This window comes from Brachyhypopomus gauderio, chromosome 7 (assembly GCF_052324685.1).
Source record: "Brachyhypopomus gauderio isolate BG-103 chromosome 7, BGAUD_0.2, whole genome shotgun sequence".
In the NCBI taxonomy this organism is placed as follows: domain Eukaryota; kingdom Metazoa; phylum Chordata; class Actinopteri; order Gymnotiformes; family Hypopomidae; genus Brachyhypopomus; species Brachyhypopomus gauderio.
In genome coordinates, this window is record NC_135217.1 from 15,638,771 (window position 1) to 15,659,937 (window position 21,167).

Consider the following 21,167-nt stretch of genomic DNA (forward strand, 5'->3'; position numbering starts at 1 on the left):
TCCGTCAGCACATCGGTACACAAGGTCTGCTATGAGCCACAACAGCAGGATGTGATCACCTCTTTGGTGAGGCCAACCTCGCTTTCCTTCTTGGGGATCTTGACTGACTTCTGCTTCTCTTTCTGTGTCCCCTGCAAAAAAAACACAGTTTATTAGTTTATCAGTTTATTATAGAGTAGAAGCTTATTATACAATTTATTTGCAAATTATGGTGGAAAATAAGTATTAGGTCAACTACAAACAAGCAAGATTTCTGGCTGTCATAGACCTAACATCTTCATTAAGAGGATCCTCTGTATCGACTCATTACTAGGGCTGGGTATTGATTCAAATTCCAAGAATCGATCAGATTCCAGTCCCACCAGGATTTCGCGGGCCTTTTTAGTGATTGTTGTGGGGTAAAATGTTTGATGTTGCGGGTGTTTTTCAAAAAAATTGCGATGGAAGTTGCGGTGTGTTTTTGCTTTTTTGTGAGTACATTACAATAGGGAGTAAATGTTGTATGGTTTCCTCTATTTAGTAGTCCATTTTAATTATCTATTTACCTATTTATTCAGGGTTGCCAACTTTTCAAGATCGCTTGAAGTGAGATTTGAACCTGGAGGGGGTGGCGAACGTAAGTTGTTACCGGGCGGCCTGTAAAATGGACACAAATTAAGTATTATATCGAGATCGATCGCCAGTGGTTGGCGCCAGAGCGAACTAGTAACTCATAGATATGGATCAGAGATAAATAAACTTTATCTCTGACTTTAAACTTTATCTCAGTTCAAAGTTTAAATTTATAAATTTTATCTCAGACCCTCGCCGCTTGCGTGCGCTGCAGTGACTTCGCGGGCTACCGTTGCATTGTGGGGAATGTAGTGTTTGTGCATGCAAAACACCATCGGGCGGCTGTGGTCTGCGGGCCGGTTCTAATAGTAATTAAATATCATCCAGGGGGCCATAGATAATCAATTCGCGGGTCGGATCTGGACTGTTTATCCCCGCTTTCATGTAGTGTACCGGGATACTGCTTTTCCCGATCTTTTTGCCGTTATTTTCGTCGCTCATGCTGCTTTCAGTCTGCTCCTCTTGAACGTATATACGGAGGTAAAGCGGGAGTTTGTCGACGTCACATCAAGACGACATCAGTGATTGGTCAAATTTGCGGGAAAGTTGCGGTAATTGGCTGAAGTTGCAACACCGCCCTGAATTCGCGGGGTTTGCTTGAAGTTGTGTTGAAGTTGCAAATCGCAACATCGCGACTTTCTGGAGGGTCTGAGATTCCGAAGATTAAGAATTGATTTATTTTGATTTAATCAATTCGATCCGATTCAATTCAGGGTTTAGTGTTATTAAAAATGTATTTGAGCTGTTTCCTGACTGTGTACAGAAGCAACATGTTAAAACTAGTATTATATCAATATTAATCAGCAAATAGTTACTGGTAGTTGGTAGTTACTGATGGCTGGAAGACTGGTGAAAAGGGTAATCATAAATCTACCTTCAAGAAAGGTAATCCAGGACAATAAACAGAGGACATCTTTGAGGTATCTATATCTGCAACAGTGGACTCCTACTGGGACACTAACCAGTGCATTATTATGATGATTGAAATAATTAAGAATTCACCTAAAAGCTGTTGCTACCAAATGCATTTTTATTTTAAAAGTGCTCATACTTAATAAACTGAAAGTATAAAATGTAAACGTGTATTTTTCTTTAAAGTGAGAATATAAGAACAGAACTGTCGCGTTACGGTCACCGACCCCTTCCTTTTGGGCGTGTGTTTACGTCGTCTGCGTCTACTCGTCTGTGTCTGTGGATCTCCGTGGGTGCGGGTGCGTCTTGTGATAATTTGTCTCACCTGTGGCTCGTCTCATCATCGTCCTGTGCTCTTCGTTGTTTGAGTCACACATGTTCTATGTAAACGTGTTTTATGTGCGCTGTCTGCGCTTCGGTAAATGTAATAAACGTAACGATTTGAAAAGTGCAAAGGATTCTGTCTCGTCCATTGCCTTGCGCCCAACGTTACAAGAACATTAAAAACTTTTTTAAACTGTAAAAACACTGGATAAACTGTCCTTCTGTTTTTAGATTTTCGATTTGACTATCGTCGTTACCGGCACTGTCCAACGCCATGTTGTTTTACAGTTAGTTAGACTGATTTTTTCAACACAGGCCTACTTATTACCTGTATTATTGACACCTGTTTGAACTTGTTATCCGTATAAAAGACACCTGCCCACAACCTCAAACAGTCACACTCCAAATTCCACTATGGTGAAGACCAAAGAGCTGTCGAAGGACACCAGGCTAGGACTTTGCAATAAGCAAGCAGCTTGGTGTGAAGAAATCAACACTGGGAGCAATAATTAGAAAATGCCCTCGATCAGGGGTTCCACACAAGATCTCAGCCCGTGGGGTCAAAATGATCACAAGAACGGTGAGCAAAAATCCCAGAACCACACAGGGGGATCTAGTCAATGACCTGCAGAAAGCTTGGACTAACGTTACAAAGGCTACAGTCAGTAACACATTACGCTGCCAGGGACGCCAGACGTGTCCCACTGATTCTATTGGTGGTTCCTAGGTCAAGGCTGAAGCACAGGGGTGATCATGCATTTGCAGTCATAGCCCCAAAATTATGGAACGAGTTGCCTTTACATGTCAGATCAGCCCCTTCACTCTGTTTGTAAATCACGTCTTTTTTATCATATTTTTATTTGCTGGCGTTTAATAGTTCGTGTTTTTTGTTAGCTTTGATCTTGTGTATCTATGTATGCCTGCATGTGTGTTTCTATGTATATTTTCTTTGGAGAGCACTTTGGTCAACTATTGTTGTTTTTAAATGTGCTTTACAAATACATTGACATTGACAAAATTGACATTCCATCAGCAAGGGCATTGAAGATGAAATGTGGCTGGGTCTTTCAGCATGACAATGATCCCAAGCACACTGCCAGGGCAACAAAGGAGTGGCTTCGAAAGAAGCATTTCAAGGTCCTGGAGTGGCCTACCCAGTCTCCAGATCTCAACCCCATAGAAAACCTTTGGAGGTAGTTGTAAGTCCCTGTTGTTCACCAACAGCCCCCAAACATCACTGCTCTAGAGGAGATCTCCATGGAGGACAACATACCAGCAATGGTGTGTGCCAATCTTGTGAAGACTTACAGAAATTGAGATTGAGATTAACTTTTGTTATTGACCAAATACTATTTTCCACCATTATTTGCAAATAAATTCTTTCAAAATCAGACAATGTGATTTTCTGAATTTTTTTTTCTCATTTTTTCTTGTTTGACTGTTTTTCATAGTTGAGATCTACATATGATGTCAATTACAGGCCTCCCTCATCTTTTTAAATAGGAGAACTTGCACAATTGGTGACTGACTAAATATTTTTTCCCCACTGTATGTACCTCAAAAAAAAATGCAACATGCTCAGAGAAAATGTCTAGAACACACTGAAGATATACCACGCACACAGTTTAAAAAAAAAAAGCAACTTATGCTTCTTGGGTGGCGCTGCCTCTGAGCTCTGGGGTGCGGGGCCGGGGGTGCGGGAGGAGCAGGTGCTGGCCCTGGGCGGGGTGGCTGGGCCTTGGGGCTCTGAGGTGCCTGGGTGGTGGGAGTGGGACGGTGGCTGTTGGGGGTATCTGGGGTGGGCCGGTGGTGCTGGGTTCCGGACTCAGACCAACATGTCTTCAATTCTGTTGATGTCTGCTGTCGTTTGATCACTGTGGGATTGGTATGGCTGTGGGTGCTTACATAGGTGTGTATATGGAACAAACGTGTGTGGGTGTATATGTGTGTGGAGAGATATATAAGGGATGAATGTGTGTGGGTGTATACATATGCGATAAAGAATATGTGTTTTCCCCGGGTCGACCACTCCCTGCCTCGAGCCGGGGGGGGTAGTGAAGCTCAGTGCTCAATGAGCCAACTAGCAAGCTGGCTCTCCTCTTCCAGAGGACCATTTCCTCTGGACCTACGCATTCCCACCCACCCACACAGTCCTTGTACATTTAGGATCCTGGGGGGCAGGCATGTTACCCAGAGGTTGACGAGGTGGGCCTGCTGCCATGGTCTCACCCGTCTCCTCACCACTGTCTGTCCCTCAGTTTTTTACTGCACCTTAGACATTGAGGGCCTTTGAGGGGACGGTGTGGACAAACACTGACCAGGGGCCCGGGCTTTGCCCACGTTTGTCCTAGCAACTGTCCCCTCAATTTTAACTACACCATAGTATCACACACTACCATACATGCATATACACCAACACACAACACAGCACTGGGGGTGGAGGGGTGGGAAGGCCTTCCTTCACCCGCTTCCTGCTCCCTGCCGGTGCGGGGATGGGTCGCTAGAGTGGGGCTGGGCCGGTTGCGTCCTGGAACTGCTACCAATCCTTGCTGGTCCAGCCATTTGCCCCCGCCGCGGAGGGTGTGTCAGTTTGGATAATGTGTGTCTTTGTCCTTGTCTCTTTTTGTATAGGTAGATGAATGAGTACATGTTGGGGGTAATATATGGGTATGTGTGTATATATTGGGGTGTGGGAACATTTGGGGGTGTGCCCATGTTCGCAGGAGTGTATATGGGTGTGGTCGAATGTATGGACCACATGTATTCTGTTTCCTCTGGTTCCCCTGGACCTGGGGTCCTTGGCTGTGGGGGTGCTGTCCGGGGTCTCCCTCACCCGCCTGCGGGGGCGGGCATGTGGGGGTCACTGGTAAGTGCGGCCCTGGAACTTCACTGCTCCTGGAGGGGCCGTGGGTGGGTGGGATTCCCGGGTCTTTCTCTGCCTGCCTCTGGGGGAATGTTTTCACAGCTTTCTATCCTTGCTGGTAAGTACATTCCGTACATTTATCCTATGTTGCACTATATGTACTCATTTGTACTATATGTCTTGGGTACACTTTCTGCTTTACTTTGCTTTTTATTCTTTCTCTGCCCCTCTTTTAGGTTAGGTCCACCTAACCCCAATAATTATCACTTTGCATATTGGTATCACTATATATTATACATAATTGTTGTAATTGTCATTTGAACTGTACATAAAAACAAAGTTGTCCTCCAAAGATGGGTGTGTGGAGGTGGACCATTATTAAAAAAAAAAGAAGCAACTTATCTACAAATGCTAATAAAAGTAGGGTCATATTCAGTCTCCAGAGGGGTGCCTGGCCGTTGGCAGCATGGCTGCTGCTGACCTGCTGGTGCTGCGGGATCTAGCGGATCGGCTGTGGCCTTTGGGAGGCGTCCTCCCCTTTTTCTCTCGTCTCCGGTCATCCTCATCTCTCTTCCTCGTCTTCCCATCCTTCTCTTTTCTTCTGTCCCTGTGATGCATAGGAAAGTTTTAAAAAATATTCTTATAAAATATATAGCTTCATATATTATTTTTGTGTGCCCTGACTCAACAAAACAGTCTAAAATAACATTTGGTATGTAACTGCCTGTGAAATGTCACCTGTGAAACCCACTCTCCATGTTGTTAAGGCCCTGAAAAGCTTGTGTTTGTGATGTGGATGTTACCGTGGGATTATGTCCTGGTTTATGAATTGGGCCAGTGCAGCGATTAAAAGAAGCTGACAGTGGTTGAAAGCCGATGCTCAATCTCACCTTGAGTGGGACCGTGTACGGCTATGTTTCTTCTCTCTAGAACACGAGCCTTTTTTGTGCAAGCCACAAGAGTTGCTCGTCTGCTGTCGTGACTTCCCCAATGGCCGGTCCCTTTGCAACAATACCACAGTGAGGCAGGGCTTCGGAAACACAAACAGAGTCAAGGCGCGGCGGAGGCTTACCTGTGCCTGGAGTGCGAGCGTTTCCGGCGCGAGTGGGAACGCGAGTGTGAGCTGGACCGAGACTTCCTAGCACGTCTGGACTTGCTGGACGAGCGCTTCTTGCTTTCCCCTGGGAATGGCAATGATGCAAACACACAAAGGAACACGGAGACAAACATAAAAGCAGTTTATCATCTAATAGTTGATGGTCGCTGTGTGTCCTTGGGACCTGCAAGCAAGCAGCTGTGGGGTAGCTCAGCGGGAGGACCTGGCTTAATGGCTGCGGCGATGGTAGATTGAGCCTCTCTAACCCTCTTCATCACATCCTCCAGCTCTTTTGCTGCAGCCTGTGGGGTCAGCTCTGGAGGTTTCACTATGGCATTGTTCGAATGGTTGATCCTGTAAGAATGTATGATTTAAGCTTGAACATGTAAAAGCCTAGGGTTCCATCACCTACTCAAATAGCTGCAGGAGCCGTTTTGAATGCCTGAAATGTGCATGCTAATTTTTGATATATAATCAATTTTGTAACTTTTTTATTCACAATTCCAAAATGGTCAAAATGACCGACTGTCTCTAATGTTTAAAGAGAGTTAGGTTATGTTAAACACACTGTTTAAGCTTAATAATAAAACAAAAACTGTCTTTACCATCATTCAGTTTCTGATCATAGCACTATTGCGCTATAGGCTGTATATTTCTAGTTCACCACTCTCCACCCACACACCCAATGACAAACTCCACACCAAGATTGCTGTCTGACTCATGTATATTGTCACAACCACCACTACTATGCCTGTGTCAATGCTGTGATGAGAATTCTGTCAAACCAAATAGCACCCGGTCAGCCTTGGTGCTATGGTCAGAAACTACACTAATAAACAGGGTACAGGTAAGTTGATGCACTCTGCTTGGCAACATGTGGGCTTTGTGCTGAAAATGTCCACCAATTAAACGAGCCTATGACCAAGAAGCTTCAAAGAGAGTGGCCAGTGAGGAATGCAGGTCACAGAAAGAGTGAAGAAGCTTGGGCCAGGCACCACGTCATCATACACATACCACTGCTATTCTCTATGAAAAGATCCCCTCACGGGGTGTGGAACATTCCCTCAGTGTGGTAAACTCTTGATGTGAGAGAACCTGTCAGGGCTGGGAAAGAGGTGACACTCACTTCAAGGCCCGGTCCCCAAACATGACGCCATTGAAGGCAAGCGCTCTAGCCACAGACTCCTGATTAGCGAACTCCACAAAGGCAAAACGCGTGGGCTGCGTTTCATCGCCCGCCATCCGCACAAACTTCACCTCACCAACCTGCTTGAAGAACTCCATCAGCTGCTCAGCTGTGGTGGTCTGTAAGGGAAGGGCACTGAAAGACACTCATGACATATGAAGAGGGAGGCTGGGAAGGCACTTGCTCCAAATTCCTGGAATTGGAACTTCAGAAACTTCCCCGTTATAAGGAGAGCTAAATGGTACACCAAGGAAACACGGCTGATGAATAACCAAATCTGAGAAATGAATGGAGCTTGTTGTTTCTGTAATGAAAGACTGCATGACTGCTTTTGTCTGTCGACTGCTGTGAATGACACTGCAGACATCTGTCTGCTCCAATTTCTGTATTTTGTTATCAGTTTTAAGGAACAAAAATCTTGTGTTGTAATTCACATATGAACATCTCTCATATCGTTACTGAAGAGTATTGCCTATGGTGATAGAACATTCTGGCATTTCTGGAACAACTGAGGTTGACATCTGTGACTACGTAATTCTTTGTATTTTGTCTCTGACAACTGTAACCATCTTAAATAAGCAGCCAAACTTGATTTGATCTTTGATGACTAGGCACATTTTGGTTCCATGAGGTGTCGGTCTATAAAGCTCTTTCATTTGTTCTAGGGAAAGTCTAAAATCTCCCTTCTCTTGGTTCTGAGCCAAGATGAGACTTGAAACCAATACCTGAGAGTTCAGGTTGCCAACATAGACGGTCCTCCGAATCTCATCGATTTTGGAAGGGTCAACGTTGCCCATGATGGGGGGCTGGGGGGGAGTAGCACTTAGTGCAGCCACAGATGTGTCCCGACCAGGCGGCTGCGGTCCCCGCGTGGCCAATGGTAATGCCAGCTGCAAGCAAGGCCAGTCAGTGAGGGACGGAGTCAACATGGCTACAAACCCACCTGCCTCTCTCCCATTCTATCCCTAAAGCATAATAATGTTATTCACAGGTGATCTCACAGAAAAGCTCTCAATTCTTCCCAAGTGTTACTGCAATCTTTACTATATGTGTTTTTTGTTTGAAGGTGGAGGACAAGCATTTCCTTACATTCTGGAGCTGCGCAGTGCTTGGAATGGGCAGAAGCCCCCCGCCAGGCATCAGGCTGGCCACTGGGGTGGCGGGGGCCAGGAGAGACAGAGCCTTTGCTTCCTCTGGGATCTTTCCTGTGGGGCAAGAGTGCTGGCGTTACAGGGTGCAATGGAAAGCTACACCACTTTCTCCCTTCTAAATGAACACAAGAAAGAAAAGGTCCAGAATACACAACCTAGATCACTAACACCGAATATTTATCAGTCCTTACATCCTGTCACTAGTCCAAGTTACTTGCATAGATATTAACCATGTACATTTTACCAGCTTCAGCACAAGACTGTACATATTTTTCACAAAAAAAACTCTCATTCTCCTGTTTGTTTGTTTGTCTCTCTCTCTCTCTCTCTCTCTCTCTCTCTCTTTTAAAGATCAACACAAATGTAGAGAATGAGGTAACACTTTGTGGTATGGGTCACCTGTACTGGAAACATAATGGTCATGAACCATACGATATCAAGCATGGGCGCTTTTCTCCCTGGGGCGATCGTGTCGCAGTGTTGGAAAGGGTGTGCAACACAAGACAATCGTTCATGTTGGCTGCATCACTAATAGCACACAGAACATCAGATACAGAAGAGAAGAACATTTTAGGTGCCTTTCAAAAGTTCCCTCCCCCCAAATGTGTAATCCTAAAAACTTGCCAGAAAAAAAATCTTATTTTCCAGTCCCAAAAGATTATTCCATCAGTCTTGGTAAAACTGATATTCGACACATGTTGTAATGTTTAAGTCACTGTACTCATCAACACTAGGTTGGTGTTTGGCTGATTGTAGCTGTGAAGCCTAGATGGATTTGAGCATGAACTAGTCCCCGTTTAGGGGAAAAATATCTTTAAATGGGCATTATTTTCTTTCACTGAAAAAGAGACTATCATGTGCTTGTCTGACTTTAATACAGATACCACTATAGCTGCTATAACTTCCTTTGTCCTTTTCAAAAAAGTTTAAAGAGTTAAACTAGTCCACTGTATGCTGAATCTACATTTCTGGGCATTGTACACGATCCTCAAGTCAAAATGAAGCCATAACAATATGCAGAAGCATGAGACACAGACAATCAGACAGACAGACAGAGGTAGAGGAAAAAAACAGAGAGAGAGAGAGAGAGATAGAGAGAGAGACAGAGTAAATCGCCAGTCACAGCTGCCTGTGTACCGTTCAAATCCCCCTTCATTACTGGACGCCAACCTGGACAGCACTGAGACACGCAAAAGAGTGCAACTGGATAGGGGAGGGGGTAGGGGTGGGGGCGGGTGGGGGACTGGAGACAGAAAACAAAAATAAAATGGGGAAAAAACAACACAATGAATATGCAACAGGCTCTTCTAAAAGGCAAACAACGGACAATGTCAGAGAAAAGAGAGAAAAAAAAAAAAGAGACAAGGTGTCCATCTTGGAAGGTTCAGCAGCTACGCTCCTGGTCACAATCCCCCCTTGAAGGCAGCGTGGGCCCCAGCGGGTTTAGTGGCTTGGAAAACAAAGCCTTGTGTCAGGCTAGTGTAGTACTGTAACGCCTGGGCCACTCTAGTCATCTGATATGCACACATAATCAACACAGAAAAAACATACAGAAACCAAATTAATCAACGCAGTAAGCCATCCAGCAGCACGAAGTCACGAGGACAAGCAATTTGTTTTGGTTTATTTTGGGGACAGATTAGCTCACTTAAGATACCAATATATCTTATAGCTTTTTATAGAAAATGGACTGCATATTTTGTTTTATTTGTTTTAGGGATGTAAAATAAAAACAAAATGAAAAGAGAAAAAGGAGATGGATGGTTAGGCAGTTCTTGTACCGCAACATTGAAATAATCCTTTTGCTAAGACAGATCCTTTCATAAGGCCAATATGAACAATAGTACAGGCATACTGAATTCCTGCATGTAGGCTTCTCTTTCAATTCCACTTGCTAGCAGGACTTGCACATCAATTTTTTCACTGGACAAAACCTTGCAAAGTTGATGAAATCAGCCAAAAATCTTGCATGCTACAGTAATGATAAACACCTCAATTATCTGTAACAAATAAAACATTCAATGAAACTCAACACTGATACACTTTAGTCTGGATCAGGAATTGTGACACCAAGCCCGCTACTTACTGTTTCTGAAGAACAGTACAAATATTGCTGTACCTACAAATACACATACCAGAAACAGCATAAATGTTTGTTTGGTATGTTTGCTTTTATTGCTAGCCCTTGGTTTATACAAAACAGTTCACAGTTCCTGATTCAGGCTTTTACCTGCCAGTGATGGTAAAGAAATAACAGATTTTACTAGGAAACAAGTTTAGCTTCCCAGAGCCACTTTCATAAATCCTACCAGTAAGCAGCAAAGATATATTTTTAGTTGCATTCCCTTTAGCTGTACCATTTAAACCAGCAAAAATAAGGCTCTATATTAAACAACACAAGCTACAGCCAACTGCTACAACCGATGGCTACACAAACAAAATAAGCAAGCTTTTCTGTCTCAGCACATAATAAAGATGGTACCCATATGAGAAAGAGACCCAATGAAGGCTGAGGCAGGCAGCCTCCAAGGGTCTGCTCCAGACAGCTTAGGAGCCCTCTCAAGACATTTGTGCGCAAGTATCTGTCAGACTAGTAATGTGGATAGAAGGTAGAAGTTACTAACCTTCTGCGCATGGCACAACAATAAGAGCTCGGTCAATAAACACAGTGTTGGTTAAATGCTGGGCCACACCAACACTGCTCGGCTCACGGTACTTTACGTAACAGACTTTAGATGAGAAGGAAAGGGGTGTATTGCTGAAAGAGAGAGAAGCAGTTTCAGTCAAATATACCTGTAACAATGACAAGTCTTACCACAGACTGTTCCTGAAAATGCTCGTTTTGCTCAACATGCAGCTGGAGGGACATCTTATTAGGACATGAAATACAGCTGGCTAGGAACAGTGGGGTTTAATAAAAATCTTAAAATCTTGTCTGTTTGACAGCTTATTGACAGCTTCTGCTTACAATGATTCTTATACCTTCTTATATCTTAAATTATTTCGGAAACGTTTGATCTTTTACACAGGCCCTGACTGTAGTTTCCCTCTTCTAGGAACACAGTACATAATTTGTGAAAACCTGTGTCAGGCCAATAAAATGTGATAATGCTGTAATAAATAGGCGACTCCATGTCTCCATGCAATACTGGTGTAACACCAAAATGTGAGACAACCAAATTCCTTGACTTTAGTGTAGACTAGAGTCTGCAGCACATAGGTTAGCATTTCTGTATAGCCCACTGTATTGTCATAATGAATGTTTGAACCAGGCATGCGTGTATCTGATATCGCCGCACGATATTTATGTTTACTAAATGTTTTCTTATGTTTAAATACTTTAATATTTGTATGTTTATTATATATTTATTATATAGTACTGTATTATAACTGTTCTCCGTAAAAGAAACATACATATAGACTGTAACTTTCATTTACATTTACGGCATTTAGCAGACGCTCTTATCGAGAGCGACTTACAAAAGTGCTAAGTGTTTAGTCAGAATATGCATCTCTATCTAGTATAAACAGGCTTAAGTCCAAACTACTCGAGCTCAAGCACTGCCATAAAAAGTTGCCAGTGCTGATACAAAAAGATGGGTCTTCAGTCTGCGTTTGAAAACCGCGAGAGAGTTCGCTGTTCGGATAGCCAGTGGAAGTTCGTTCTTTCATATATTAGCCAGTCAATTATTTCTATTTCCTTTATTTCTTATGGGGGAAATTGTTTCGGATAGCGACCAACTTTTCGGACGTTAACCGAGGTCCCACCGTAAACATTTCTGGCTATTTGTGGTTAACGCTATAGCGATGTAGCTAATGCTAAATATTCTCAATACAAACTGACGGCAAAGATCATAGCCAAGTAGCAACATAATTTGTTAAAAGTATACAGTGATGTGACAGAGAAACTGATGCGACATTCAATATAAATATATTTTTTAATGTAACTGAACAGTTTAATAGTGAATAGTGTAAATAAGAAAATACTACTTAACAGGAAAAAGACAACATGTCATGTTAACATGTTATTCCAACTAGTTTACAGATTTAAAAATAGATTTAAAATGCCCGAACATGGCCTTTTCATTTAAATGCGTCTTCTTAAGAACGCATGACCAACACTTATTTACGCTGCGAGTCAGTGCAGAAATAACTGGCCAATAGAGGCCAGCACTTTGGTGAATAGTTACATTCACTGTTACCTATAGCTAGTTAGCTAGGTTGCTAGAATGTTAGCTATCTAGTTCGCCAGATAGCGTGAGTTTAATCCCTAGATATTTTCTTGTTTCAGTTGTAAACGTTCTAAGGTACAAATAAATGCACTTAGCTACTGTAATCTACGCGGAACAAATGTCAATGCCTGTAGATTAGTAGCTTCTTGGTAGAAAGCACTAACATGGCCTACACAACCTCGGTGTTTCTGGATTGACGTAGACCAGTATGCATACACTTACTCAGGGGGGTAAAGCCTCAACTCTTCGATATCCCCGAGGAAACCGAAGAGAGTTCTCATTTGTTCACTGTTAACAGATGAGGACAGATTTGTGATCTGAATAACAGCTGTGCCTGGTATCCCACTCATTGAGATAAATGTTTCTGTACACAATTTATAAAATAAAGATATATAGATCCAATTGCTCGTTGCTAGCTAGCTAACAAGCAACACTCCAACCACCTCTACAATTTCCAATATTGTTAGTACAGCGGGCTGGTGTGCCTGGGACCTCTCCTCGCCGCCCGACGTGCACACAAGAGTGCCACCTTCCGTCTGGAGTATTCGAAATAAGATAATGCTATATATACACCCTACATTCATTCCAATGTTCTCGAAAATACCTAAATTACTTTATATATATATATATATATATATATATATATATATATATATATATATATATATATATATATATATATATATAATATCAGTAGACCCCTCGAATTACAGCTCGTCATGATAAATATAAAAGAATGTAATTTCAAAAAGTTTAGTTTTACTTTTCTATATTGTTTACATTGTTGCCATTGTGTCCAGTGTCGACCAGAGGAAGAAGGCTCTCCCTCTTGAGATTTGGTTTCTCTCTTCCCCAAGCTTTTAGTGAGTTTTACCTTACCACTGTTACCTTTTGCTTGCTCACTGGGGGTTTCGACTCAGACATCTGCAAAGCAACTTTGTGATAATTGCTGTTATAAAAAAAGTGCTATCGAAATAAAATTGAGTTTAACATATGTTTTATTAATTGATTAATGGTCATGCAGTGAGGTGCAATATTGACGGGGGGGGGGGACTTCACACAATCAATCTGTGTTAAACTGGTAGGCTGTAATATTCAGGACACACAAGGAATTTATTGAGAAGTGCAAATGGGAGTCATTATGGGGACATATTTCTTCAGACTATACAAATAACCTATTTTAAGATGAGATACGATAACCATCAATGCCAAGCAAGATACATTAACATTTAAGTGCAACTCATACACAATACATGAGGTAAACCATTAATTATTAACTCAATCATTTGAGAAGTTCCAAAAAAGCTTTAGAGCATTGTTTTTGAACCAAGACTCTGACCACTGCCAAGAATGTTCTGATGGTCGGGATGATGTATGCGTCTGTATATGTGTGTGTATATGGGCTTGTGTCAGAACATGCAATTATATATGTACAAGTTTGGAAATGTGTATTTATAATGGTTGATTTAAAAGACAAATGACTATGTTCTGGTTCATCTGTGAAAAGTGAGACCCTCTGAATCATCAAACAGGCACCCAGGTAACTTATACCACATATGCACGTGTGGAAATATGAAGGTATTTAGCTTGTTGTGGTCCCCATAATGACCACCAAGCATAACAATATTCAAATTGTTGAGATATTTTCTATACCAGATGGAAAAAAAAACTAATTTATTTATTTTAAAGCAATGGAACCAGCAACAATATGTAAGCAGAGGACTGCACCTGTGTTTGTTTCTATTAAAAAATTACTCATCTATGTTCTGGAATATTGTAACTTACATCTCATTTACAAATTATTCAAATAAATGTCTAATGACAAAATATTTAATGGGGAAATTTCAAGTAATATATATAAAAAGAATATGCTTCACGCTTGTTTGCAACTTGCTATATGAAACTAAAGCTTAATATAGTGTGAAATATCTTTAATTGCCAATGACAGGAAACCTAAACCTTCATTAAATGTTTAAGGGTGCTCATCTTGTGACAAGTGGTGGGTGTCATGTGTCCTAATGAGTGAGAGTGTCTAACATATTAATCAGACATAATTTGCTACCTTGTTGGTCATAAGAAAGCATTGTTGTATTAAGTGTTAAATGTCAACTAGCTCCTTAACTGAAAGTATCTCACATGCTCAATATTTTTAATGCTAATTTCTAGCTATCTCCTTTTTCCCCACTGTATGACATGTCCTGAATGCTATTAACTCTCCAGTTCAAACTCAGAAATATTTTTAGAAGATTTTAAATTCTGCTTATATTGTTATATTGACATCATGTTCACTGATATTACACATAACTGATGGGGAGATCACATGGCGTTGCCATGGCTAGAGGGAGTCAGTTACTGGATAGCAACAGCACACCTGCACTAGCGGCATGCACTCAGAAGAACATCCCAGCTCCCAGGGATCACCCCAGAACCAGCTCCTGCAATGCCAAAGAAAAGTGATACAGCAAGGAAATTAGAGGAGGGTGAGACATTTTATGTCAAAATAAGCTGTATATTGTGCAGTTAATTTTCAACATCATATTGTTTTATAGAGTGTTTTACAAGAAATCGTCCCAAAGTATCAGTGGGGTATTGTGTATTTCTGTGTTATTTCAGTGGGAATAGAGATTGATGGAGAAGAAGATAGTGAACATGGTAAGTGCAAAAGTCCCATTTTTTGTGAAAGTTTGGGGGTTGTTTGCCATTTCTTGTTTAACTTTTTGGTTTGATATCAACCCATGATATATGATGTGAAGATGACAAGTCTCTGTGAATATGATGAATATGTGAAGATGAAGATGTAAATATTTGAAGTCTCTGTTATGTAGGTCATCCTTTGCTGCCACACACCAATTTGCTGTGGTAATCTGCTATGTGCTGCTGTTGTGCTCTCATCAGCATTCCTTATGCATGTACATGTGTGAATTCAGAAAACGGCAAACCCCAAAAGAAATGTGGTACAAGAACAACAACCCAGAAACGAGGCCATGTTGCTGCCAGCGAAAACGGTGATGACAAAGACGAGGAGGATGATCCCCCAAGGGGTCGGCGAATGGCCAACAAGAAAAAAGTGGCCCAAATCGAAGCCTTAGAGGAGGACATCGATGACGACATTCCTCCAAGGAGGTGTGCAGGGAACCGAAGGAGGGGCAGACCTGGCGGGACCGTAGCAGAGAATGGAGGGGGAGGCAAGGCCAACAAGAGAAACAAGAGAGGTGGCAAGAAACAGAAGGAGGACAAAGGCAAGGGCAAAGAGGATGAGAAGAACGGCAAGAAGAACAGTAGGTATGCCTGGACCTCAAAAGGAACTCTGGTCTTAGGGTGATGCCACAAAGTCCTTCTTCTAACTAAGATTTACAACTGAGGGGTAAACCCTAGAGGAAATTTTTAAAAAATTGTAATTGGGGTCAGCAAATATATTAGCTAGTGAGAAAATAGTGATTTTCTTGCTTATAATTTTCAGAAGCTCAATATCAGTACTTTTTTTCAGAGGTTAATTCGTAATTGGTGTCAACAAGATTTGTTTATTAGAAGTGCTACCAGAAGTGCTCATTTAGAGTAGCCAGCAAATGTTCCAGCATTTTCTCAGTTCTTAAATTACTTCACAACCCCTGGATTTTGAATGCTTTGGCTCCACATGTAATCTTTGTGTATACTCCTTGTAATGACAGAGCCCAGCACATCTGCTGACTACATCTATTGTGTCATTGCATAAATGTTCTAAAGCTGAAACCCAACCATAAACTGCTTTGTCAATCAGGATCTAGGGTGAAGTTTCCCCTTTATGTTGGTCTGAACTCTGTTGTGATAGATCACGATATCCATCTGTTAACACCCTTCTGTAGTATTGCTCATCACTCCTTCTTTTTTCATCCCTCCAACCCTGCATTGTCTAAGTGAGGACTCAAAGTCAGAGGGGGGGGAAGAGGATGAGGATTCCATGTCAGAGGGTGAGAGGGCACGGTTGATGGAGGAGGTGGAGGAGAAGAAGAAGCTGATTGCTAACATTAGGAACAAGCCTTGGCGCATGAAGAGGAGGCTCAAACACCTCAAGTACAGTAAAGGAGTTCTTATCAGATTGGGACAGCATATTGTTTAGAGAGCTGTTAAGCATAAGCTTAAAACTTTATAGAGTAATTCAGCCTGTGATTGGTAGTTATTCTAACGGGGGCCAACCAATGGTTGAATTACTTTGTATGTGTGAACAGTGGAAGATTTCAGTGCACCTGGAGTTGAATACTGGTCCAGGGGCTATTTTGGCATTTTTGTAATCTATAAACCTATATACAAGTACTCTAAGTACATGGCAGTTAATTACCCCGAATCTTCAAATATATATATTTTTTACTGCAAACTGTCACGTAGGGCAACGCCCCCTCTCGTAGCTGTCACTCTGGGTTCCCTCATGTCCGTGTTCCCTGCCTGTTTGTCCCGCCCTGCTTGTTTGTTGCCACGCCCCAGTGTCATTGTTATCACCTGTTCCTTGTTTCGGTTCTATGTATATAAGTCCCGTCATTCCCCAGTCGAGTCATCCATGATTTTGTCTACTTTGTGCCTTGTGCTTTGTTCCAACCTGTTCGTTGCCTTTGTTTATGCCTGCTCGTAAGTTTGCGCCTCCGTGTTATTTGTCCTCCGTGTGTTTTGCCTGTTCTCCCGTTATTAGTCAGCCTTGTTGTTTCCCGTGTTCGTATAATGCCTTTGTACATTTCGTGTATGGACTGCCCTCCCAATATGACCTGCGCCAGTTATAACGACCCTGATTTCGGAATTTCCTTGAATAAATCTCGCTCTCCTCAGTGTTTGTGTCCGCCTCCCTGTTCTGCGCTACGCAGAGCGTTACACAAACTTACCATCATGACTACTATCAAACAATTAACATCTCATTTATATACTTGTGTTCTCTATATAAATTTTATTCAGTCCTACATTTTTTGATGGTTGGTAATAGTAGTTTAGGGCCACGGAGATACAACCATAGCAGGGGAGAATTTGGGGTTGTGAGAGGGGCCAGGGCAGTGGGTTGATCCTTCATCCACAGCTGGTTAGGCAGGAGGTGGCTGGCCCAGGTTGGATATCAGGAAAGGCTCATCTATCCTCGTCTCAGTATTTCTCGGGTAAGCAGCCATTTGGAAAAAGAAAAGAGAGAAAATTAGCTCTGTATGGGATCATATGCGGGACAGAGGAAATGTAAACATTTCTGGAGTGTGGCAACAACTCCGGCATTAAATTATTACATTGTAGCTAAAAGGGCAGAACCAGAAGGTAACACAGACTAGGGAGCATCCTGAGACATTGGCATCCATCCTACCCAGTCAACAAAGATAATATTTCTTTTTAAATGGGTTTAATCCATCAATTTAATTCAGACATTTTTCAATTTATGGCTCATACTAAAACAAAAAGTTTGCTTTGCTTACAAAAAAAAAAAAGGGTGAAAAAGAATAGTATTACTGAAACCAACAATAAAGTAGTCACTATCCCCAGTGATCTGGAATTAACTTCTGAACGATCTGCTCTATCCAAAGGACTAAAGTTTGTCAGTAATGAATTTAAGTCAATAAATGACACTAAAGATTTTTTCTGATGTTTAAGACTACATGCTTATTGTAATTTTTATAAAGTTTATAAAAAGATACTCAAAATACACACAATGTCAGTGAAAACCTTGACTTTTCTAAATATAACTCAACTAAATCTTCCGGGACACCTCCTACATGTGAGTTTGAAGCTTTAGATTTTTATATTTATTCCTGTCAAAGAGAAATTAGTAACGTAACATTTAATAAACCTACTAGAAAACTTAATCTACCTAAGGAACAATACTCAACTCTTAAAAATATAAACAAAAGGAGTGGCATTATTATTAAACCAGCCGATAAAAGGTGGAGCTGTTGTCTGAAGAAAGACCTTTATAAGGAGGAAGCACTCCAGCTTTCTGAAACCAGTTTTTATAGGCAGAACAACTCTGATATCACTCCACTTTTCTATTCTGGACACTATTCTGGTCACTATTAATCATACCATTTCAGCAGGAGACCTCCCTGACTCTGCAAGCAGGCTTATTGTAGATAATCTTCGCTGTAGCTGTTTCTATCTTCTCCCAAAAATTCATAAGGAAAATAATCCTGCATGTCCTATTGCATCTGCCTGTTCTTGCCAGAACTTTTATAATAATTTCTAATAAAACAGTGGTTAATATTATACTTAAACACTTTTCATGATGATGTACAGACTGCATCCCATTTTAAGGATCCTCCACTAATCTCTTATAGACGAGACAAGAACATTAAGACATGCTTGTCAAGAATGATTTAATTAAACATTCAGATTCCAACTGTGGTACTGTAGCCTGCAACCGATCTAGATGTGCTATGTGTAAATTTATTAACACAACCACTAAAATAACTGGCACATTTATCCTCATGCACCACAGCAGGCGTTGTCTATTGCCTTACTTGCAAGAGATGTAATCAGTATTGGATAAACCAAGTGAAAACTTCAGGATTAAGGATATGTTATTTCCAGTGTAAATGTATTTTAATAGTAATACATTTTATTACTGTCATATCTACCATATAGCCAGTTGCTGCTATGGCAGCAATGAAATTAGGAACTTCAAAAAAAATTAACTGATCTACACTTTTGGAACTTTAGAACCCCATGGAGTGAGTTCCTCCTCGTATTAATTCAGAAGCACTTTGCTTGCACAGCTGATGATCTGTCTGCAAAGTCCTGTTTCTCTGGAAACAATGTATTTTATTACATGTTTTAATATCTCTATGTATCTTACACTGCAGTTACTTACCTTGAATCTTCTTCATATTTATATAAATCATATAAATGAACATGTGGAAGTGAATAGCTGACATGGTGGGGCCAGCAGGATTTCAAGGAAACATGCAAACTGTTTGTGAAGGAATTAGTTTTTGTTCATTTCACTTAATCTATTAATTATTAGTTTTAGGTTGTTGTTACATGGTTAAATATTGTATTACCACGGGGGGATGTGGACGTCATATGAAGCAATGTAATAATCATACACATTGGAAAGAAAATCCATCAAATGAAGACCATCTATGTCATGAAATTTTTAATTTGTTCACTATATTCAAGATGTTCTAGACATTATTTCTTCTAGCTTGCCATCTGTGATGTTATGAATTGACTACTTTTTAGATTTCAGATTCCAGGTTCCAAATTCCCACATTTTTTATTTGCACATGTCTTTATCAGGGAAGCTCAATTATTCGTAGATAAGTTTGAGGGTGCTCTGGGCAAAGGGAAGGGCAGAAAGCTGTATGCCTACAAAGTTATGATGATGAAGGTAAGAAAGACAGATGAGAAAGAAGGGGTGGCAGGATATATTTCACAGTTTTCATGTTCATGCCAAGTTTGATTCTATTTTTCTCTTTATTTTCTCACAGAAATGGATAAAATTTCAAAGAGATTTTGAAAATTTTAAGACAGCCTGCATACCATGGGAGCGGAAAATAAAGGAGGTTGAAAGTGAGTGGTTTGGGAATAAGTGCCGTGTTTCAGTATGAACTTTGTACTATATAAACTAATTAACATATTTCATATCCTTACTAATTCATGGTGAAACCAAGTTATATTTAAATGCTTACACAATTTACATAATTTCTTAATTATCTTAATAATTATGTGTAATAATGTTCTTTAACTGAAAAGTAAGTGTGTGTTAACAATGGTCAAAATGCATGCAAATGCATGGTCACAAATGCATGCAAAAATGCATTAAGCTCATGTTACCACATAGTCAGGAGTATAATTATACATAACTTCATGCTGTTTCAAAAGTAGACCAGAAGTGGGCACATGCTGTCTGTGACTGCAGCCAGGAAGTCTTTGCAGAGGGGAGATGGAAACACTGCAAATGGTGGTGGGGGGAAAACCACAAAACAACAGTTCCTAAGAGCTGCATTTGACCAAAAAGTGTTTTCTGACATGCACCATGGCATTTCTGCAAGAAATATATTTGTAGAACCTAACACAATTGTAGACTTTTAGTACCTAGTAGTAATAGTCCCTAATATAAATGTTTTTAGATATTCTATTAGGGACTGTTTCAGAGGGGATCAGTTTCAAATGCATAATTAATAGTTCATTAAATGTTTTATTCTTGGGGAAACTTCTTTACTTATTTTGTCCTACTCTGACTTTGTAAAAGGTTGTATGCCTTGCAAATGTTAAAAAGCGGTTTATCAAATATTTGTGAAAGCTTTATTACAGAAATCCAAATATTAAATAAATATACATACTACAGTTACTGCGGTTGTTTTGAAGGGTATCTAGGTAAACTGCCATCTTTTTAGCAATTCTAAAAAAACTTATGTGCAAATATGTGAGTCTAGTCTCAATATTGTCACCAAACTAATTATACTCAAGCATCACACTGCCACCTGGTGGAATGAATCAAAACTTCCTTCCATTTGAGTTTTATACCAGAAAGTCTGTATGCTTCACTTGTAGGTCACTTTGGTTCTTCAGTTGCCTCATACTTCATATTCCTTCGCTGGATGTATGGCATGAACCTAGTCCTCTTCAGCTTGACCTTTGGTTTGGTTGTGATTCCAGAGGTCAGACATATCCCTGTTTGTATGTGGAAGAAAATTACACTTTGCCCTTGCTTTTTTTTGACTCATGAACCAAAACATATGATGCATATCTCACAGGTTCTCATGGGTCTTCCCTATGGATCTATTCCTCGGAAAACTGTGCCAAGGGCAGATCAGGCCACTGCCATGGACTACTCTGTTCTCACAGACTTTAATGT

General features: G+C 40.9%; 2 protein-coding genes across 10 annotated transcripts in view; one reads left to right on the forward strand and one right to left on the reverse strand.

Annotated features, from left to right (window-relative positions):
• The window catches only part of srek1 (splicing regulatory glutamine/lysine-rich protein 1), a 60,811-nt gene extending 47,907 nt beyond the window's left edge, over window positions 1-12,904 (reverse strand). For 2 of the 8 annotated variants that reach the window (XM_077012063.1, XM_077012059.1), the window contains exons 1-10: window positions 12,599-12,840; window positions 10,769-10,902; window positions 8,083-8,198; window positions 7,719-7,883; window positions 6,934-7,112; window positions 5,992-6,161; window positions 5,784-5,892; window positions 5,602-5,712; window positions 5,193-5,318; window positions 60-131 (exon numbers count right to left, since the gene is read on the reverse strand). In XM_077012063.1, coding sequence (XP_076868178.1) covers window positions 60-131; window positions 5,193-5,318; window positions 5,602-5,712; window positions 5,784-5,892; window positions 5,992-6,161; window positions 6,934-7,112; window positions 7,719-7,883; window positions 8,083-8,198; window positions 10,769-10,902; window positions 12,599-12,726 — 1,310 coding nt within the window. In that variant the 5' untranslated portion in view covers window positions 12,727-12,840. Of the gene's footprint in view, window positions 1-59; window positions 132-5,192; window positions 5,319-5,601; window positions 5,713-5,783; window positions 5,893-5,991; window positions 6,162-6,933; window positions 7,113-7,718; window positions 7,884-8,082; window positions 8,199-8,543; window positions 10,903-12,598 lie in introns of those variants that run through there. The other 6 variants (XM_077012061.1, XM_077012065.1, XM_077012060.1 and 3 more) reach the window with 6 other exon arrangements.
• Window positions 12,905-14,816: 1,912 nt separating this feature from the next.
• Window positions 14,817-21,167, forward strand: part of tmc2a (transmembrane channel-like 2a) — a 78,295-nt gene continuing 71,944 nt past the window's right edge. Inside the window, exons 1-8 of one of the 2 annotated variants that reach the window (XM_077012068.1) lie at window positions 14,817-14,856; window positions 14,990-15,028; window positions 15,304-15,686; window positions 16,284-16,426; window positions 19,607-19,697; window positions 19,798-19,879; window positions 20,864-20,970; window positions 21,067-21,165. In XM_077012068.1, coding sequence (XP_076868183.1) covers window positions 14,817-14,856; window positions 14,990-15,028; window positions 15,304-15,686; window positions 16,284-16,426; window positions 19,607-19,697; window positions 19,798-19,879; window positions 20,864-20,970; window positions 21,067-21,165 — 984 coding nt within the window. Of the gene's footprint in view, window positions 14,857-14,989; window positions 15,029-15,303; window positions 15,687-16,283; window positions 16,427-19,606; window positions 19,698-19,797; window positions 19,880-20,863; window positions 20,971-21,066; window positions 21,166-21,167 lie in introns of those variants that run through there. The other variant, XM_077012069.1, reaches the window with a different exon arrangement.